General features: G+C 35.5%; 2 protein-coding genes across 3 annotated transcripts; both read left to right on the top strand.

Moving 5' to 3' along the window:
• The first annotated feature begins 1,401 nt into the window (after positions 1 to 1,401).
• On the top strand, positions 1,402 to 14,687 carry LOC106761972. 2 transcript variants are annotated; one of them, XM_022780886.1, is made up of 19 exons: positions 1,402 to 2,979; positions 6,611 to 6,696; positions 6,848 to 7,213; positions 7,333 to 7,416; positions 7,515 to 7,898; positions 9,611 to 9,650; positions 9,934 to 9,970; positions 10,199 to 10,287; positions 10,562 to 10,810; positions 10,955 to 11,196; positions 11,275 to 11,505; positions 11,587 to 11,805; positions 11,904 to 11,957; positions 12,081 to 12,146; positions 12,257 to 12,397; positions 12,482 to 12,535; positions 13,262 to 13,321; positions 13,542 to 13,943; positions 14,062 to 14,687. In XM_022780886.1, the coding sequence occupies exons 1-19, from the start codon at positions 1,674 to 1,676 to the stop codon at positions 14,227 to 14,229; spliced, it is 4,278 nt and encodes a 1,425-aa protein (XP_022636607.1). In that variant the 5' UTR covers positions 1,402 to 1,673; the 3' UTR covers positions 14,230 to 14,687. The 2 variants fall into 2 exon arrangements, with proteins under 2 accessions (XP_022636607.1, XP_014501099.1); XM_014645613.2 differs by having other exon boundaries at positions 10,565 to 10,810.
• Positions 14,688 to 15,933: 1,246 nt separating this feature from the next.
• On the top strand, positions 15,934 to 17,542 carry LOC106760422. Its single transcript, XM_014643853.1, has 2 exons — positions 15,934 to 17,280; positions 17,357 to 17,542. Exons 1-2 carry the CDS (start codon positions 15,934 to 15,936, stop codon positions 17,540 to 17,542), a joined length of 1,533 nt encoding a protein of 510 aa, XP_014499339.1.
• Positions 17,543 to 20,899: the final 3,357 nt, after the last annotated feature.

Consider the following 20,899-nt stretch of genomic DNA (forward strand, 5'->3'; position numbering starts at 1 on the left):
GGTCTTGATGGAAAGATGGTCTATTTTCATTACGTGATTTATTAGATGTTAAAAACATAAAATTTGAAAAGCTATTTAAAACTCAGAAGATTTACAGGAAAACAACATTGAACAACTCAAAAAAACTCAGACTTGCTTAAGAAAAGTTGAAACAGAAGCAGAAAAAGTTGTCTCTCGTCCCTAGGTATTCTCTGCCTACCCACCAATGTTAGTTTTGGATACACGAATCCATTTGTTGAAGGTTGTTCTAGCTTTTTCTTGAAGTATGACATGGTTCAGAATGATAGATCACAATAAATGAATCTATAGGTTAAGATCCTTATATTAACAGAATGATATATAAAGTCAACATATCTAAATGAATAAAAAAAAGTATTCATGTCTACGCAAATCATTGAGAATAATTATAGATCTTTTATCATTATAGATCTAGACATTAAAGGTAAAAAAAAAACTCAATTTTTTTAATAGTTTCATTTACCTTTTACTAATAAATTAATAAATTAAATATAAAAATATATAACTAAAAACAAAAATGTTTTACAAATAGAATATGTACCATAAGTCATCAAAAAATTATCTCTAGTATTTCAAATGAAATAATAAATAAAAATAGGATAAAGACTTAAATAGAATAAATAAAATGTTGAACACTTTGTCTATTATGAAAGATAAAGAAGAGACTTAACTGTTACAGTTAATTAAAACTTTTAAAACTATAGATATCTACAATCTAAACTATTATTTCATAAAGATACTTATTTACTAGTTAGAGTGAAAAAAAATTGCCACAATAAGTCTATAAAGATATATTTATTTTGATTTTTTTTTTCATTTTTATCTTTTTAATTCTTAATTTTTAAATTTAAATAATTATTCATAGTAAAAAAATTATTTTTAATTTTATTGTTTTAATAATTAATTTTTAAATTTAAATAATTATTCATTATAAAAGAATTATTTTAACTTTTATCATTTTAATAACTATTTTTAAAAATTCAAATAATTACTCATAATAATTTTTTTATATTTTTTATTTATAATATTTTTATTTTAATAACTAAATTTATTTTATCTATAAATGTATTTGTAATTATATGTGCCTTTTATTTTTAATTTTATCTTTTTTATTATTATTTTAATTTTAAATAGTTTATAAATAATTAAAAAAATTCAGACTACTAAAGTATTAAAAGTTTTGCAGGTTTTATAAAAAATACTGTGCATTGTTATTCACGAGTCAATTTTATGTATATTATTGATACAGTAGGTAGTCGGTCAGATGCACGTTTATATATTTTTTTTCTTTTTTTCAGGAATCATGTGTGGCAAGTGTGAGTAAATTTGTGACCTAGAAGACCTAATATAAAAATATCTATCAGAGCATAAAACGCTAATTTCTCTTTTTCTTTTTTTACATTTTTTTTATTCTCCCACCTCACTCTTGTCCTGCCCTGAAGAGAACTGCACGAAACGAAGTCTAAAAAAACGGATCCCAATAAAAAAACTGAACCCTAACCCTAGAATACGGGGCTTATCCTCTGCTTCCTTTTCCGATTTGTTCTCTCCCGAACCACCAGGTACGATAGGGTTTGTCACTGAATCTTCACTAGCGTACGCGTTAGGGTTATATCTGCAATTTGTTAAGCTAGGGTTTGGATTTATATGATGGAATGCTCTGCTTCCTGTGTACCTTGTTGTTGCCGGCTATGACCGGGGGGCGATGTCTCCCGTTGAAGGACATGGCAGAGGAAGGGGATGCCGCTGCCGTGGGGAGGCCCTATCGGTCTGATTTTGTGGCGGAAATTACTCGTGATTTTTCCGTACGTGAAATTGATTACTTGTCCCAGGCTAGGAAAGCCCTCTCAGAACGTTCTCCCTTTGATGTTGCTGAAGAAACTTCGACTTCTGCTGCGCTGACGCTGCCCAGTGGGTTGGCTGGCCTGCTGAACAGACAGACTGATAACAGGAGACGTCCCAAGAAGTCTCATTCCGGTGGGCATAAGAGGAAATCTTCGACTAGGGCAAACCAGAAGAAACCTGAGGATTCTAACATTTGGATTGAGACTGAGGAGTACTTTAGAGACTTAACCTTGGCAGATATTGACTTCTTGTTTGAGTTCTCTCGCACTTCTAGTTTAGCTTCTCAGGACTTCTCCATTCCACTATTGGGAAATGTTCCGACATGCAATGCAGTTCGAAGTTATAGCGAGAATGAAATGGAGCCTGCTCCAAAAGTCAGCGTAGGAGTCAGTGGTGAGGATGAAAAGAAGGGTGATTTAGTGGTTAGTGAGGATGCAAAGAAGGTTGGTGAAGCTGTGGAAAGTGAGGATGGATTGTTGGTAATTGAGGCAATTGATGATGCTGCTGTTGAACAACCATGTCCTCAGGATGACAGGAATCAAGACAGTTCTGATTCTGCTATCAGCTTAGAATGGTTTTTGGGACGCAGGAATAAACTTTCTTTAACTTCCGAGCGTCCCTCCAAGAAAAGGAGGCTTTTGGGCGGTGAAGCTGGTTTGGAGAAAGTTATAATGTCTTGTCCTTGTGACGAGAGTCAACCGTTTTGCCATTACTGTGGCAGAGGAGACACTGGCAGTGACTCCAATAGGTTAATTGTATGCGCGGCTTGTAAAATGGCAGTTCACAGGAAGTGCTATGGTGTGCATGAGGGTGTGGATGAGGCTTGGCTGTGCTCCTGGTGCAAACAAATGGGTGATGTTGATGAATCAGTGAATCCTTGTGTTCTTTGTCCAAAGAAGGGTGGTGCATTGAAACCAGTTTATAGCAGTGTGAAAGGTGCTGGCTCAGCTGCATTTGTGCACTTATTCTGCTCTCTGTGGATGCCTGAGGTTTATATAGATGATATGGAGAAGATGGAACCTGTTATGAATGTGGGGGAAGTCAAGGAAACAAGGAAGAAATTAGTGTGTAGTGTTTGCAAATCAAAGTGTGGTGCATGTGTTCGGTGCAGCCATGGTATGTTTCGTTATTGTAGCATGCAATTCTCAATTCTTAGGCCAATTTTTCATTGTTTTCTAGCTATGACTTAAAGCATGTTTGTTACACCTTCTGATTTGGCTTTCACATAGCAATGCTTTTTAAGGTCACATAATTTTGTTTGTCTGTTGCCTTTTAGTCTGTGTGCAAGGATTGCTGGGTTACTTTCTGCTAAGATGATTTGTGTATTAAATTAGGTATAGTAAAGTTGAACACAATTTAAACTCTTTAATGTGCAATTTTCTTACCTTCATAGATTAATTATCATGGTTCAGGCCAAGCATTTTAATATCTTTGCCTGACATTTTTGTGCTGTTCATTGAGTACTTGCATCCCCAAATTTATTCTTAGAAACATTATATTGATTAAAGAGCTTTAATTTTTCGATTTCAAAATGATGATTTAAATTGATGGCATTAATCATTGTGTATGATTTGAGTTTAAAATATTGCTTTGGTACTTTGGTTCAACATTAGAGTTGTATTATATGACATGGCTTCTTCGAGTGTACAAGTGTTTTGGTTATTTATTATGCTCTTTGTCTCCTTGAAAAACACACTTTTATTTTTCTTATTGTAGTGCATTGTTATTTTGTTTTAAAACGTCCCTGGTCCTGGATAATTGTGAAATTAGATTGAAAGATGACGTTCTTTCCATTTTTCGTAAGACAAGTACACAATTCAACTTAAATTGATTATCCTAGTCCTTGTTTTTGAATATTACATATTCTCAGCAGTGTCTGACTTGGGCAATTATTGATTATGCCTAATCTGTGTTTGAAATATGCTAATCAAGATTTTGAAATTAATTTTTGTAGTTGATTAATTTTTTCATGGTTCAAGAAGCTGTCAGTCATTAACGTGATTTGCAATAAAATAGGACTTTGGTCTTCACTTTTTTTTCCACAATTTTTTTTTTTTTTTTGTCTTTAACTTCAATGTGATTTTGGGAGGAACCGAAGACGCGGAAATGTGAAGTTTTGTTGGGGATGCACGAATTCATATTATAAGCATCTTTCGCCATTTCTCTTTTAACTACGCAGCATGCGTAATTTGAATTCAAATTTGGGCTGTGTGTGTGTTAAACCTGCTTCTGTTGATATTCCATTGACTTATCTGTTTATGAGATTGGACCATTGAGTAAACAAAGAACTTCTTTGTCATATCATTAAGTATTTGTTTTCTCTTTCTATATTCTTGTTGATAATGGACCTTTAGTCCAAAAGCCCATCTTTCCTCGTTTAGGAAGGTTGGAGGTGGGGATTACAGAATTCGGGACAGTGTTACCAATGGGGGAAGGGCAAAAATTTGCCATATAAACAATCCGTTGTTGTCTATGGTGCCACCATAGCTCCCTTCACAAATTGCATATGGCTAGCAGTGAAAAATATGTCACACCACTCTGCCTTGGCTGCAATGGCGCCACCATTTTAGTGCACCTGCTCTACAAAACGTCAATAAGATAATTGGGTTTTTTTGTATTTGAAGGATAAACTTTTAGCATGTTCAATTTTTTTATCAACCTGTTGATACTCTGGTTTGTTATTCATGAGAAAACAGAACATTGATCATCTTGATATTTTCTGGTGATGAATATTTTAATGATGTTTCAGTTTTGATTTTATCTTTGTACAAGTCTCACTGATTCTTGACAGGAAACCCATATAAAATAAGCTAAACGATATATAAACCATTTAGTGTTGCTCTTGAAAGCTGGGTAATTAGGACTTTAAAATGATTATATCAACTACTGCAGATAGGTGTTTTATAAGTTTATATTTTGATCTATTGCAATTTGTATATAGGATTTTGGACTCAATCTTGTTAATGTAGTATTTTCTGAACAGGGGGCGGAATTATGCAGCTTTTCATTTTTTTTCTCCCTTTTATTTATTATTTTTAGCCGTGATGAATGATAAATGTCTGGGATTTCAACAAGTTTTACATTGGTTGCTAAAAACTGCCCAAAAATGGGAATGACTTCTCTGTTTTCTGTTTATATTAAACAAATTCAGCATATCCTAATCTTTTATTCACCATTTTTTTTCTTACCTTCCCCAGAGAGGTTTGGAATAGTGTAGTGAGTAAAGTTTTACAAGTATAGTACACAAATGTGTTCCTCATAATTGATGTGTTTGCTAATGGCAATTGGGGCTTCTCCCAATGCAGCCGATCTCCTTAACCTAGGTCTGAGTCCAGCTACAGGATCATAGGTGTGGAAAGTAGATTGCATAATTTTTAGTTGAGTGAAAAGGGTTATTGTAATACTAAGAAGAGCATTGAATGGAATTATTACGTGGGATCTCATGCCAGGGGTGGAAATAAGGCAGACCAGACCAGACCAGACTTGACCTTCGTTAAAAAAAAGTTTGAACCCCTAACCTATTTATCTCTTTTTAAGCCTTTTTTAAAAGTTCTGGTCTGATCTGTATGAATGTTTAACCTGACTTGCGAGCTTGTTTAATAGTTAGTGTTGTTATAAAGTCTTTAAAGGGCAGTGTTGTATTATTTGTCCTAAATAGTCCCATTGGTTATTATTATATGCACTGAATGTATTGTGTGTCTGTGTGTGTATGAGGTATATGTTATGCATAATCATGTGTATGTATATATAATATGACTTTGATTTACTTATTAGAAACCTATTTTGACCTTAAACAAAGTAAAATTTAACTTTTAATAATGTTATAAGTTTGACCTTTTATGTAGGTTGATATGCTTAGTAATTAAGAAAGGTAAATAAATATATATGATTTTTGTATATTATATCAATTTTAATAATAACAAAATAATAATAATACTATACAAATCTTATATATAAAAGATTTTTGAATAGCCTAATGCTTTACTTTTTTAACCAAATTGATAGACTTAGATAGACTTTTACAGAAAGCCTAGGCCTGATTTCTTTTCTAAAAGGGTCTAGACTTGCTTGAGCCTGTATAGGGCAATACATAAGCTGTCTGGCAACCTGACCTATTTCCATCCCAAATCCCACATCTTTGAGCATGTGGCCTATAATTCACTCAACCCAATGATATCACGCTGTTCATGTGGCTGACTTTGCTTAGGGGGTATTTATTTCATGGTCAAACATTTTATTCCCAGGAATCATATTCCTTCGAATATTATACCCAAGAATATTATTCTTATATACATGTTTGGTTGGCATATAATAATTTTAGACTGAAAATTTTTATTAATTAAAAAAAAAAATGAAATAACGGTAGAAGAATGGTTTGTGGATTGGTTCTAATTATAGAAAATAACTTCCATTCCCATGGAAATATGAGATACCCACTCCCTTCTCATGGGAGTGGAAACCAGTTAACATGTGGGAGTGTAACTTTCGCAGGAGTAAGTAGTTGTCTGGAATGTATTTTCATAACCTCCTAACAAACATGAGAACAATTGTTCCCATCCTCAATGTTCCTAACACGTTAAACATGCCCCCTTTTATGCCTTGCAGCTACAGTTTTAAATAGTAAATATTTCAATTTATGTTCTCGTTTTGGTCTCTTGAGTTGTGTTTGTAAGTTGTATTCTTAGCTATCTTATTCTCCTCACATTCTTGCAACTTGCAAGTCATTTCTTCTGTGTGGTATTTTCAGGAAGCTGCAGAACTTCTTTCCACCCTTCATGTGCAAGGGATGCGAGACATAGGATGGAAGTTTGGGCAAAGTATGGCAATGATAATGTGAGTAATCTGTCTTTTTTTGGATAATGCCCATTTTCTCCTTTCCTAGAAGAAAGTAACAAAAAAATAAGCAAAATGTTGAATATCGATATTGGGCTCCTTTTTTTAGTGACAACCGTCTAAACTGTTGTGCTACTTATGTGTCATGCAGGTTGAGTTGCGGGCTTTTTGCTTGAAACACTCGGATCTACCAGAGAGCCAAAGCATCTTGCCACAGGAAGCCTTCATAGAGGTTAGAAATGAATTTTCAGAAGCCAGTGACCTTCCAGTGACATTGCCAGTGAGTGGTGAACACAACTTGAGAGATTGCAGGAATGGAGGATTAGTCTCTGACAGTAATCCAGACAAATTGAACCATAATGACGAACCACCAGATGGAGGATTACCTGAATGCAGGTTAAGTGATCACATGTTGGGATGTGGTGCTGTGCCCCAACAAAATGTTGAAGTGGTAGATAGAGGGAATGAGAATGCTGATGGATCTGATTCTAACAGTTTTGCTCTAGTTTTGAAGAAGGTATTCTGCATTATATGTATATCCATACATGTGTTTGTTTTGGATAAAGCTATAATTTTGTAAACAATTGATCTTATTCCATGTTTTGTTTTAAACTGACGTTCACTCTTTTTTGGTAGTTGATTGATCGTGGAAAAGTTAACGTAAAAGATGTAGCATTGGAGATTGGCATTTCACCAGATACATTAACTGCAAATACAAATGTAACGATTGGAATTTGTCATGTTTTCTTTTTGGAAAATTATCATTCTTAGTATAATATTTGTTTATTAATTTTATGTCCCAATCCTTTTTCTTGCAGGAAGCTTATATGGCACCTGATGTCCGACACAAAATAGTGAATTGGCTAAAAGGCCATGTATATTCCGGTGCATTTCAGAAGGGTTTAAAGGTCAAATTCAAACCAGCCAATGCATCCAAAATTGATAGTGGAGCCACAGATGGCTCTGATACTTTACCAATATCAGACTCGGGTTTGCTGGATCCTGTTGCTGTTAAGTCGGTTCCACCAAGGAGGAGAACAACCAATAACATTAGGATTCTGAAGGATAATAAAGTGGTATGTTCATCTCAGGGGGTTACAAGTGAGAATGGGATGCCGGTACACATGTGCAGAGTAGGTCAGTCCAACTGCGAGAATCCAACAAGTTCCAATGAAGCATCCATCCCCAATGCAACAGAAACGGTAATTTTACTTTTATAATTTATTTTGCTTTGTTTCTGAGTATTTAAATATTATTTAATACATTATTCTGAATGATTCAATACTTTAAGAGTAACAAAGAGTCTGAAACTTTGTTTTCGGATTTGGTAATAGATTGGCTAGTATTTTTACCTGGTTCTTGAAGTTTGAAATCTCATTAATGACTTAACATTATCCGTATTATTTGTTTTTCACCATTTATTACTGTCCATCTTGAACCACATGGCGATTTTTGTTTCGTTCTTCCCTTGCTATCTTTGTTACCCCTCTCCCAGAACATTGTTAACATTTTTGCAAGGATTCTCTAAATACACATTATAATTCTTTAGAATTTCAAAGTGAGCAGCTTCTTTCAATCATTCATTCATTTTTTACACCTTCTCTATTGTCTGATGGCTCACCTGGTGTTTGGAAGTTGATTAGTGTTGCCACCCTGATTTTTGTCAGTCCTAGCCTGCCTTAGTCATGGCCTCTTTGGGGGTTCTTCAAGGCTTGGGCAATTCTCACTTTACAAGCTACTTTTGTGAAGTTGAGTTAGACTAAGTCATTCTAAGAATTTTTTTTCTCTTGCCGGTACGGCTTCTGCCTTGAGAAATCTCAGTTGTGTTTATACTCATTATAATGGTCTAAATTGTCAATTCAATTTTGATGGTGCTTGTGAAATTTCATGTCTTTTCTATTATTGTTAGTTTAGATCAATTTTTAGTTTTTAGACAGATGTATTTGCTTTCTTTCTTTTAAATTTGTTTCCAATGTTTGATATATCATTGAACATTATGGTGGCTGCCAAAAGCTTAATCCAACTGCTCTTTTCCCGGCTCGGGACAGGCAACTGAAGCCATTGGCTTGCATGCACAAACTGAAAAGACCTTGAGTAAGGATTATACTGCGAATGTGAGATGTGGGTGATGTTAAACCCCATTGCTGGAAGAATAAGTAGTACTTTTGAGATTTTGGGCTGTGGGATGATTAGTGAGTTAAATTCCTACAAATAAAAATGGGGTTCAGAAGGAGGCTTATATTGTGATTTTATAGGAAATCCAGATTGATGTGGAGAGTCTGGTTTCTTGATCCGGTTTTTAATCCCATTATTTTTAATTCTAATCCAGTGTCAGTGGGGTCACATTTTGAAATTTGGAACTGGTTTTTTTGAAGCCACAATCTTTGATCTTAATACAGATTTTACTCCCTCCGTTGCATGAGTTATGTTTAGATGATACCAACAACTGCTTTTTGTAATTAATTTTTGTGTGTAAGGTGTGATGCTTAACTGGAAAAATAGTGTTGCTTGCTTTTCTTCTGTGTTCTTTGTTCTTCTTTGATCTGGCTACTTTCAAGAATGTGTTTTGCCTGACTATTGAAGTACTCTATCTTTGTGACATTGTATGACAATTTCATTGTAAGGTAGAATTGTTTGGGTTTATGAGCTTTCACGTTATCTATATTTTTGGTCTTTAGTTGTCTTGGAATGGGATTTCCAATTGGTTCCAAAGGTAGAAATGAAATAGCAGAGGGTATACTTATTTTCTCAATCCACTGGTTCCCCCTGTTTAAATACCTTTTGGCAAATTGATTAAAGAATTGTGTCGCTAATCTTTACATTACAATTGTGAAGGCTTTCCTTTTCCATCTGCTCCACAGAAACCAAAATAGGAAAAGCTATCATTTTTTAACTTAATTTATTTTTAATGCAGAACTTATCCAAGCATGAGGATATTTTTCAAGAATTTCAAGGTATGGCTATAATAACTGCCCTTTTCAGAGTTCATTAGTTACTTCTTGGTAGTATTTGGCAATTTCTTTCTAAAATCCCCTCCCCCTTCCCCTTTCCATTCTCTTTCTTTTAAAGAAAGATGATTATTTTGTATGATTAAAACATTGTTTTTAAACATTTTGGTTTGCTTTTAATTGTATATGTCTGAGCCTCTTCTGAGTAATCTTATATTGAGTTATTGTCAATATGTTTTTTCCTCTTGCCGCTCTATGTTTTTTAAAGTATGTATACTCATTTTTGCAGAGAATGCTGATAAACCTCACAAATCCTGCTTATCTGGGTACGTTTCAGAAGACAAGTGTAGTGTTTGTTTGCAAAATCTTATATAAGCTATTTCTTGTTCATTCTGCTTCAGAACCATCTGAATTTGCAAAGTGGATATTTTATTTATTTGCAGCATGTACTGTTTTCTGTCTCTTATTATGTTTTAGTTGATGTTCTTTAATGTGAGGACTTACATAGGTTGGCATTCTTCTTTAAAGCCAATTTTAATTTATTTGAAATGCAGAAAGGGTGCAATCTCTAGTTACATTCATCCATTCATCAACAAGAAATTGCTGCAGATTCAGGATGGGGTGCCCTTGGAGAATGTTATATGTGAGATTAATTTAAATATTCTGTTAAGAGGTGTTTGGTATGGCTGTTCCAATTCCCTAATGTATATATAAATCTGTTTTTGTATAATATTTGGGTATATGATATGTGAAAATTTTCAATTCTCAAAAATATGTCAAAACTGATGTTGGTGTGTGGTATTGTTATACCCAAATATAAAATAAATAGGTTTCTATGTGTTTAGAAAATTAGAAGGAGGCTCCTTAGTTGTTTTCTTTAAATCCCGTTGGAATGGTCTAACAAATTCCTGTCTCAGCAGGTTCAACTGACAAGGGAAATTCGGGTTTGGTTGAATCCTTTGGAGCTAGTGGCTGCTTAAATAGCCAAAATCAGAACTTAACTTCCAGTGAAATATCAAAGCCTGACGAAGTAAAGAGGGATCAATTGGTTAGGACTAAAAAAGTGGAAGTTTTGGAATTTTCTCCCCAAGATGAGTTGGAGGGGGAACTTGTTTATTTTCAATATAGGTTATTGCAGAATGTGGTTGCAAAAAGGAGGCATATTGGTGTGTCTCATTCTTCCCAAATTCTCGTCAATTCCTTGTTTTTAAAATTTAATTTGAAGTTGGTAATATTGTTTGGAACCAGGAATTTGTTTTCTCTCTTTGTTAAAAATAGAGCGATAGTCATTCTTGATTTTATAATTGCAGATAATTTAATCTATAGTGTTGCAAAGAGTTTACCACATGAGATTGATAAGGCTCATCAACAAAGATGGGACGATGTTATTGTTAATCAATATCTACGTGATCTTAGAGAGGCAAAAAAGCAGGGCAGAAAAGAAAGAAAGCACAAGGAAGCACAGGCAGTATTGGCTGCTGCCACTGCTGCTGCTGCAGCATCTTCTAGGTCATTCCGGAAAGACACATTAGATGAATCTATGCAACAGGAGGTCGTAGATACTTTATTCTCTCCCTCTTTCTATAATCAACTAGTTGTATTGACAACACAATATTATCCTTTTTTTCAGAATTTTTTAAAATCGGACCATTTAAATGGAAGGGCGGGTGCTTGTTCTCAACCGATGCCTCGAGCTAAAGAGACGCTTTCAAGAGTAGCTGTGACTAGAACTTCATCAGAGAAATATTCGGACTTTTGCATGCCAACCTCAGATTTTTCTAAGGAGCAATGTAAATCATGTGATATTTGTAGACGATCAGAGACTATTTTAAACCCTATCCTAGTCTGCTCTGGTTGTAAGGTTTTAGGACTCGTCCCTGGTCTTTTTTCATTTATTTGTTTCTCTTATCTATGTTCCATAGTAATTGTTATTCTGTTGCAGGTTTCAGTCCACTTAGGTTGCTATCGTAGTGTGAAGGAAACGACAGGTCCGTGGTATTGTGAGTTATGTGAAGATTTTTCATCTAGAAGCTCTGGAGCATCTGCCATCAACTTTTGGGAGAAACCTTATATTGGTGTGAAATGTGCTCTCTGTGGTGGTACTACCGGTGCTTTTAGGAAGTCTTCTGATGGTCAATGGATTCATGCTTTCTGTGCTGAGGTTAACTATTTCCCTTTGATTTTTTTCGGAGATTGTTCTTTCTTTCTTTAATTCCTAAGTTTGGCTAAGTGGTAACTTGTATTTGGAATACTTTCTAGTGGGTTTTTGAGTCTACATTCAGAAGAGGACAAATAGATGCTGTGGAAGGAATGGTATGGGCCTAAACTCTAATTCTTTAGTTTGGAATTCCACCCTCCTCGCTCTTGCTTGTTAACATGGAAAAAGAATTGACCTATCTTTACTAACAGCTCTCGGTGTTCATTGTTAAATGCCAGGAAAGTGTGCCAAAAGGCATTGACACTTGTTGCATCTGCCATTGCAAGAATGGTGTATGCATGAAGGTAATGGTAACATAAAAAAAATAATTTTCTTCTTTATCCTCTGTTTCATTCAATAAGCTTTTGAAGTTAACGTTTTTATTTGAAAGTAAATGTTTAAATGGTGAATGCAGTGTTGCTATGGGCATTGTCAGACCACATTCCACCCATCATGTGCTAGAAGTGCTGGTTTGTACATGAATGCAAGGACTGCTGGTGGCAAGGTTCAACACAAGGCTTACTGTGAAAAGCATAGTTTGGAGCAAAAAGCGAAGGTTAAGTTTTACCTCTAGAAATATCATGTACTTTGTTTGTCTAGCTTGATCGTATCCTGAGTTTGTGCTCCTAATTTTATTCAGGCTGAAAATCAAAAACATGGAATTGAAGAGTTAAAAAGTATCAGGCAAATTAGGGTGAGATTTCGTTTTTTTTAATCAGCTTCCTCATTATTATTTGAAGGACTTGATAATAGGATGCATTGTACGTCGAACTTTGCACGTTCTATTTTGTAGACAGCTAAGCCTGCTTAAAACATTTTGTCGTCTAAATTCTATTGGATAAAGATTCAGGCTTGGTCCTAATTTTGGTTGGGAAGGTTAGCCAAAATGTGATGTAATGATGGTGTCATTTAGTGTATCTTTTAATCCGAGTTAAACCAACATTGCTGAGTTTCTCCTCGGTGAAGGGAGTTAAGAATGTGAACATTACTCCTATATTTACGAGTGGTTTGTGGGCTGTTATATAATCAAGATGACAATTCCCACAATTTTTTTTTTTGTACTTAAATATTCTGCCAGTTTTTGTGTAACAAAAAACTCCGTCTAGGATATCCTCACAAATGCTGGCTTCTTTTAATTCCCCGAAGTTTATGCTATAAATCCTTTAAAATGATTTTTTAATTCGTTTGAGTGACAATGATCTGATATGGATGGATTAACTATCTGGCTAGTGATAGCATGAGGAAGTGGCTAGTGTTTGTTGCACACTGAAATCTGTAGCAGTTGATGTGGGGTTATGGTTTTGGCGGGGTTGAAATATGTTGCTGCAGTTGTGAGCATCCCTAGGCCAAGTGCAATTGATGTTAGGAATAATTTGAAGTTTATCAAATAACTTATTCTTCCTCCGTGTTTCTGAAACAGGTTGAACTAGAGAGATTACGTCTCCTTTGTGAAAGAATTGTCAAACGTGAAAAATTAAAGGTAATCATTTGTCAAATTTGCCATAAGAATCTCAATTGTTCTTACTTTCTTTCATTTGGCAGTTATTACTTATGAAATTTAATTGCCATTCTCAGAGTGATATATAGAATCTCTATGTAGCATTTTCAATTAGGTTTTAGATTCTCATGTTTGGATTTTCTTTAACTTTGTGTCATGCATGGCGATTTTTATTTACTTCTTGTATTGTGGGTATTTACAGCGGGAATTAGTACTATGTTCACATGACATACTTGCCTTTAAGAGAGATAATGTTGCGAGGTCTGTGCTAGTTCATAGCCCTTTCATCCTTCCTGATGGTAGTTCAGAATCAGCTACAACGTCTCTAAAAGGGAACACAGAGGGATACAGATCATGCAGTGAACCTCCCCAAAGATCAGATGATGTTACTGTTGACAGTTCTGTTTCTGCTAAGCGCCGTGTCAGAGTTGCCATATCTATGGATGCAGACCCAAAATTGGATGATGACTGTTCAACCTCCCAGAGCAAATATAACCACAAGATTCCAGAAAGAACACAATTTTCTGGCAAGAAGATTCCTCACAGAGCTGCTGCATCACGAAATATTTTGGATGAAGGTGGATGGAGATCCAAATCTAGAAAGGTGAGTAATGACAGATTTCAATGTTTAATTATCATTTTTAAATTTTTCAATGAGATATGGAGTTTGTGCCGTATGGATTTAATGGGAGAACTTCTTAAGTCTTTCTTTGCAATTGCAGCATGCTGAAACATTTGGAAAAGAGCTTGTTATGACGTCAGATGAAGCGTCTATGAAGAATTCAAGGCTGCCAAAAGGATATGCATATGTTCCTGCTGATTGTCTGTCAAATGACAAGCACTCTAACGAGGATATGTATGCTAGTGGGCCTGTGGAGAATGACAGATAGTGTTGGATCCCAGCCTGGTTCTTTATTTTGCCCTCGAGGCTGACATCCATAATAATTGATGCCATGCCATTTTGCGCTTGGGAGATTTTATTTGAAAATGGCAAAAAGTAGAGATAGGGTTGATCACACTGAATTGTTGCAAAATGTTGCTTTCTGATATGCGGGGCAAGTTTTGTTAGCATTGTTGTACATTCCTTATGAGAGTAAACTGTACAGTGAATGAGCATTTCTTGCATTTACCTGTATTAGAAGGGGGCATGTCTTCCGTTTTACTGACACTCGTGGGAATGATCAAACGGAAGCATTCCTTGTAATCATCATACAAGGGAGGATCAGGGAATCACCTGTTTTTCTGTAAAGTTGATGTACATATTTTATGAAAGTCTTAGTAATCTGAAAGGGATAGTGCTCGGCATCAGATTCACGAGCATATAAATTATATTCAACTTCCACCTAAATTTGTATTTCCCTGATATCATAAATTGTAATGAAGGTATGTAGGTAGTAATAATTGATCTATGCATTTTTATTGTCGATAAACCATTTTCTTTTTAACTGCTAGATCGATCCTTTGCATATATTAGCTGAATAAAAAACAAAGGTTTAATATTTATTTTGATTCTTCTTTTGGGAAGATTTGTTCAAAGTGGTTCCTTTTTTTTTCAAACGTTCACTTTAGTCCTAGCTTTCGCAAAAACTGTTGAAGTTGGTCTTTTTTGGTAACGATGTTAATTTGACTAACGGCAGAGCTGTCAGGTGGCTAATGTCTGGTAATGTGGCATTGTTATTTGTTTTAAAAAATAATTAATGATGACGTGTAAATGAATATAGTTAGGGTAAAATAAAAAAATGAATTAGGGGTAATTAGGGTCAAAAGATTGAGATTGATTCGAATTCGATTGCGATTGGGATTGAAATTGAGATCAATTTAGGGTTCGTCAGCGCGATTGAAATTGGGGTCAGAAGATTGAAATTGTGTGCGTGGTTCGTCAATGTTCGTGGTTCGTCAAGGAGGTTGTTTCGTTCCTTCGTCGTCAGGTTAGTGTTCTTAGTTGCTTTGTGATCGCATTGGGTGTGTTTGTTTTGTATGGGTGGAATTACTTAAAATATGATTTTATTTGTCGGTTTCTTTGTTGAAATTGGTGTCGTGTTGGGTGTTCAAATTGGTCCCCTGTCTGTGTTGAAATTGATCCTCTGTTTGGTGTTAAATTGGTCCCATGACTGTTAATTTATGAAAGTGGTCCCCCTTTCCATGTGTAGGGTAGGGTTTGGGATGTGTGAGGATAGGTTTAAGGTTGTGGTCCACCACGGTGGGACCTTGATAAAGGACGTGTGTCCCTTTAAGTATATAGGTGGGCAAATATCTTCTTGGAACATTGACCCCCACACATGGAGTTATTTTGGAGTGGTTGCTACAATTAAAGAAGTGGGTTACATGGAAGTACAAGAGTTAGTTTATATTATTGACAATATTTTACATGGCTTGTATGCCGGCGATAGGGGAGCTATGAATATGATGCAAATAGCTAAATGTTTGGGGAAAGTGGATTTATTTGTTTTGCATAAAGTTAGCGAACCAGACTTTGTGGAAAATGAGAATGAGAATGAAATTCTTTACCTTTGCCAAGGGCCTGCAGAGAGTGTGAGGGTAGTGGGTTTGAGGCTGCTGCAGAGTAAAATGAGGAGGTTGAGAAACAGTGCGTGATGGACGAAGTTGGTGATAAGTTGGACACACATGATGAAGTGGAGGTGGAGGAAGTGGAGGTGGAGGCAGTTGAGGAAGTTGAGGTGGAGGAAGTGGAGGTGAAGGGAGTAGGTGCAGTGGTGGTGGAGGAAGTGGAGGAAGTTGGTGTAGTGGAGGCGGAGGAAGTAGGTGCAGTGGTGGCGGAGGAAGTGGAGGAAGTTGAAGTGGAGTCTTTGGATGAAATACAAAACAGTAGTGAGGAAGAAGTGGAAGTGGATGAAGTACAAAATAGTAGTGAGGAAGAAGTGGAAGTGGATGAAGTACAAAATAGTAGTCAGGAAGAAGTGGAAGTGGATGAAGTGCAAGTGCAAAACAATAGTGAGGATAGTGATGAAGATTACATGGTTGAAGATATTGGAAGGGGGTTGTCTGATGATGATTCTGAGGCAGAAGAGCTGTTAACTCCAGAAAATAGTGGTAGTGAGGAGGATGACAATGTAGACAAACCAAGTCGATGTCCGTTTCCTACATTTGGAAAGAAAAAGTCAATGGTAGATTACAAATGGGAAGTTGGTACTATTTTTAATGATAAGGAGGATTTTAAGGAAGCAATTAGAAACTATGCTATTCATACTGGGAGAGATCTTAAGTTTGTAAAGAATGATAAGCGTAGGGTTCGGGTGAGATGCATGGGTGCGCAAAAAAAGTGCCCATGGGTAGCTTACATAGGATATTTGCCATCAAGAAAGATTTGGCAGTTAAGGAAGATTCTTGATACCCATGCTTGCAGCAGACAACTAAACATTAAAATGATGAATAGTAAGTGGTTGAGTCATGAAGTAGATAAGGTGTTGCATGATAATCCAACTATAAAGGTTCAAGATATACGTAATAAAGCACTAAGGAAATGGAACACCAAGGTATCAATTTCCAAAGCAAGAAGGGCCAAGTTAATGGCAACAAATGAACGTGAAGGAGATTTTAAAGAGCAACTTAGAAGGATTCATGACTACGGACAAGAGGTTTTGAGAAGTAACCCGGGGTCAACTGTTAAGATTAAAGTGAACAGTGATAATGGTGATGCCATCTTTGAAAGAATTTATGTATGTCTGAACGCATGTAAGAAGAGTTTCGTAAGTTGCAGGCCCATCATCTTTTTAGATGGTTATTTCTTGAAAGGTCTATATAAGGGCGAGTTGCTTACAGCAGTTGGTAGGGATCCAAATGACCAAATGCTTCCCATAGCATATGCAGTAGTTGAAGTTGAAAATAAAGATAGTTGGAGTTNGTTTTTGAAATTATTGATTGAAGACCTTGGTGGTGATGAAATATGTCGAGCATGCACGTGGATGTCTGACCAACAAAAGGTACATGCACTACTTACAATATCTTCTTTTCACTTTATGCATCATGTATATTTGATTAAAATATTGGTGTTGTCAGGGGTTGGTACATGCTATTGAAGAGCTTTTGCCTAAGGCAGAACAAAGATTCTGCATCAGGCACCTTTATGCTAACTTCAGGAAGAAGTTTAGTGGTCAAATATTGAAGAACTTGATGTGGAGTGCTGCAACAAGCACGTACCCCCAGGCTTGGGAGAGAGATGCTGAATATGAGAGCAGTGAATGAGGAAGCTTATAAATACCTCATAGCTATTCCCCCAAGGTACGTATATAAATACCTCATAGCTGTCACATGCACATGTCAATAGGTCATGTATGATGACCCAGTTTCTTCCTTCTTCTGCTGCAGGTTTTGGTCAAGATCTAGATTCACAGCTCAAGCAAGTTGTGGTAGTCTAGATAACAACATCAATGAATGTTTCAACAGTGTCCTTATTCATGCTAGAGGAAAACCAATAATCACATTGCTGGAAGATATTAGACTGTATTTGATGAAAAGGTGGGCCACGAACAGAATGAAGGTGGCATCTATGGATTTCAATGTGTCCAAAGATCAAGAAGAGACTAACAAAGGAATGTCAATTGTCTAGATATTGGATCCCAAGGTAATATTGTTCTTCTGTCTTATCTATGTTTATCTCCAAATTTTGAACATAGTTATTTATGTTTATTTTTTTCAGCTGGTCCGCAAGAAGGATTTTTGAGGTTAGGCATGTTTCAGCTGTTGGGAACAAGTTCACAGTGGACCTGGATACTCATGAATGTAGCTGCAGGAAATGGATGATGCAGTAGCAGCGATGCACTACATAAATTTAGACCCAGACACTTTTATACCAACTTGGTTCATGAAATTTACATACGAAGAGACATATGCATCCATCATTTATCCTGTGAATGGCCACCTCCTATGGGAAAATACAAGCTTCCCTGATGTAATGCCACCAGTTAAGAGGAAGATGCCTGGGAGGCCAAAGAAGAAAAGAAGATTGGAGCCATGGGAGCTAACCAAGGATGGGACCCAGATGAGTGTTGGTGGCCATAGAAAGAAATGTAGCATCTGTCGTCAATTGGGGCACAACAAAAAAAGTATGCCCTTTACGTCCACCCATCATAGAACCAACAGAAACAGCACAAGCATCACAACCACAAAGTACACAACAACCAACAAGTGACCAAACTCCTCAGCCACCATTACCAACACAAGATTTGATCACAGAACCAACTACCAATACCAAGGAAAAAGTTAACTATTAGAAGAAAAGTTGCATAGATTGATATTATGTAGGATTGATTTTGTGTAGGACTGATTTATGTAAGACTGATTTTAGTTGTTATGTATGATATTTGAATTTAGACATGTTATCTTTGATATTTGAATTTAGACATGTTTGAATTTAGACTTGTTATGTATGACAGTACTGATTTTGTGTCTTTATGTTGTTTGGATGTATTGATATTATGTATGACAGTACTGATTTTGAGTCTTTATGTTGTTTGGATGTATTGATATTAAGGAACCATTTTGCACAATTTTTTAGTAAAACGGGAACCAAAATAAACATTTTTAACCCAAAGTGAGGACCACAATACACAATTTTAAACCAGATTGTTCACTAATATTACAACACCAACTCATAATACACAAACACAACATTGATTGCAGATTGCCCACCTAACATCAACCTAAAGATAGTCAAAATATTACAACATCAACTGAAAATACATGAACACAACATACATTGCACATTGGTCACCTAACATCAACCTAAACACAACCACAATATGATGATGTTAAGCACAATAAGAACAACCACAAATCCAACTAAGAACTTTATCTTTCTCTGCAACTCTTTGACACTACTTTTGATATCAGTGGTCCTCTTGTTGCTTTGCCTCACATTTGTACCATCTCTATCATCAGCATTCTCTTCACCACACCACTTGAAAAAGTTACATGACATCCCACTTGTAAATGCACCCTATTATTCACAAAAAACACAAAAAATTGTCAACACAGGAAATCAATTTAACATAAAAGTCATTATGCTATTAAAAAAACCTTATAATGACGACATGCCCAAAATTGCCTCCCAACATTCCTTGCAGTTTTCGCAACTTTCAGTACAGCAAAATCACCACAGTGGCAAATAGGGGTTATCCCAGCACCCTCGAAACAACACCCTGTGATGAATGCGAAGCTCCTTTGTCCGTTGTCTTCGAACAAGAACAACCACTTTGTGAAGAAGTCATTCCAAACCCTAACTCTAACCTTTTAACTTTCGAAAACTCTGGAGTAAATAACCACAAACCCTAACCATTGCTTTTAAACTTGGGAACAATAACCATGATTCAGTACTGTAACAGGATGATGTACTTAATTACACATCAAAAATTACCCCTGATTCCTTTTTAAATCCAACCCTAATTATATTAATTTACACCTCACAATTATATATTTTTTTTAAAACAACTTACAATGCCACATCACCAGACATTAGTCACCTGACACCTCTACCGTTAGTCAAGTTAACGCCGTTACCAAAAATGACCAACTTGAACAGTTTTTGCAAAAGTTAGAACTAAAGTGAACTTTTGAAAAAAAAAAGGACCACTTTGAACAAACCCTCCCAAAAGAGAGACCAAAATAGGTATTAAACCAAAAACAAAAGACTTCATGACATTCGCAATGAGGCTTTTTCTTCCTTCTCATAATTTCCAACTGCACTCAATCTTTTAAATGGCCATGGAGGTGACTTTTGAGTAATGTGTTTTGAAACACTTCTAGAAAATGATTTCCATAAAAACCTTTCTAGAATAAAATTTTTCAAAACAGGATTTTCGGAAGAAGCTAGGCATTCTAGAATGAATTTTAATAAATTGAATAAGCTTTTTAGAACATATGAGATTTGTTTCGGAACACTACTTTTAAAACAAGATTTCTGTTTTGGAAGCTTATTCTCTTTTCTTAAAGTGCAACGGTGATGGAGAACGGAGTTGTAGTAGTGATTGTGGCAGCAGAAATAACTAACCATTTTATTCTCTCCTCTCAAAGAGTGCAGTGCACAGTGAAAGGGTTTTTATTTTCTTTTACAATGGCCTGCAGATAGCAATCATTGAGGTGCAGAAAGTAAAGAATCACAGTGATTCAACGAAAGTTTGAGAACTGGGCTTTATCCTTACCCATTATTTTCTGAATTGTGTGATCCATTGTTCAAACAATTTGATTAAATAAGACAAAGTATCTTGATTTGTGATCTACTTATTTATATGTATACTTTAATTATTTGTATGTTGTTTAAATCAACCTCTGAACGTTTTTTCTATTTCAATCATAATTAGTTTTTTTTTTGTCAACCATATTTAATTTTATTTTTATTTATTTTTTTTCTATAATTTTATTTTTGCAATTATACTCATTTCTTTTATTTCATTTTGTATATTATTTACAATAGTAAAAACATGCACTTAGCATTATTATGTTTTCTCTTTCTAAAGTATGTTTTTTCTTTCTTATAGTCATGCGTTGGTACACTTATATTTATTTTATTATCATATCGGAGCCTAATTTTCTTCTTTATAGATA

The sequence above is a fragment of the Vigna radiata genome, chromosome 5, assembly GCF_000741045.1.
Source record: "Vigna radiata var. radiata cultivar VC1973A chromosome 5, Vradiata_ver6, whole genome shotgun sequence".
Lineage (NCBI taxonomy): Eukaryota > Viridiplantae > Streptophyta > Magnoliopsida > Fabales > Fabaceae > Vigna > Vigna radiata.

What these genes read in the sequence shown, in the direction of transcription:
- LOC106761972 (XM_022780886.1), top strand. Translation starts at nt 1,674, where the DNA reads ATGCTCTGCTTCCTGTGTACCTTGTTGTTGCCGGCTATGACCGGGGGG. An exon ending in TTGCTCTAGTTTTGAAGAAG is followed by an intron (nt 7,214 to 7,332) that starts GTATTCTGCATT and finishes CTTTTTTGGTAG; the next exon opens with TTGATTGATCGTGGAAAAGT. An exon ending in TAGATGCTGTGGAAGGAATG is followed by an intron (nt 11,958 to 12,080) that starts GTATGGGCCTAA and finishes GTTAAATGCCAG; the next exon opens with GAAAGTGTGCCAAAAGGCAT.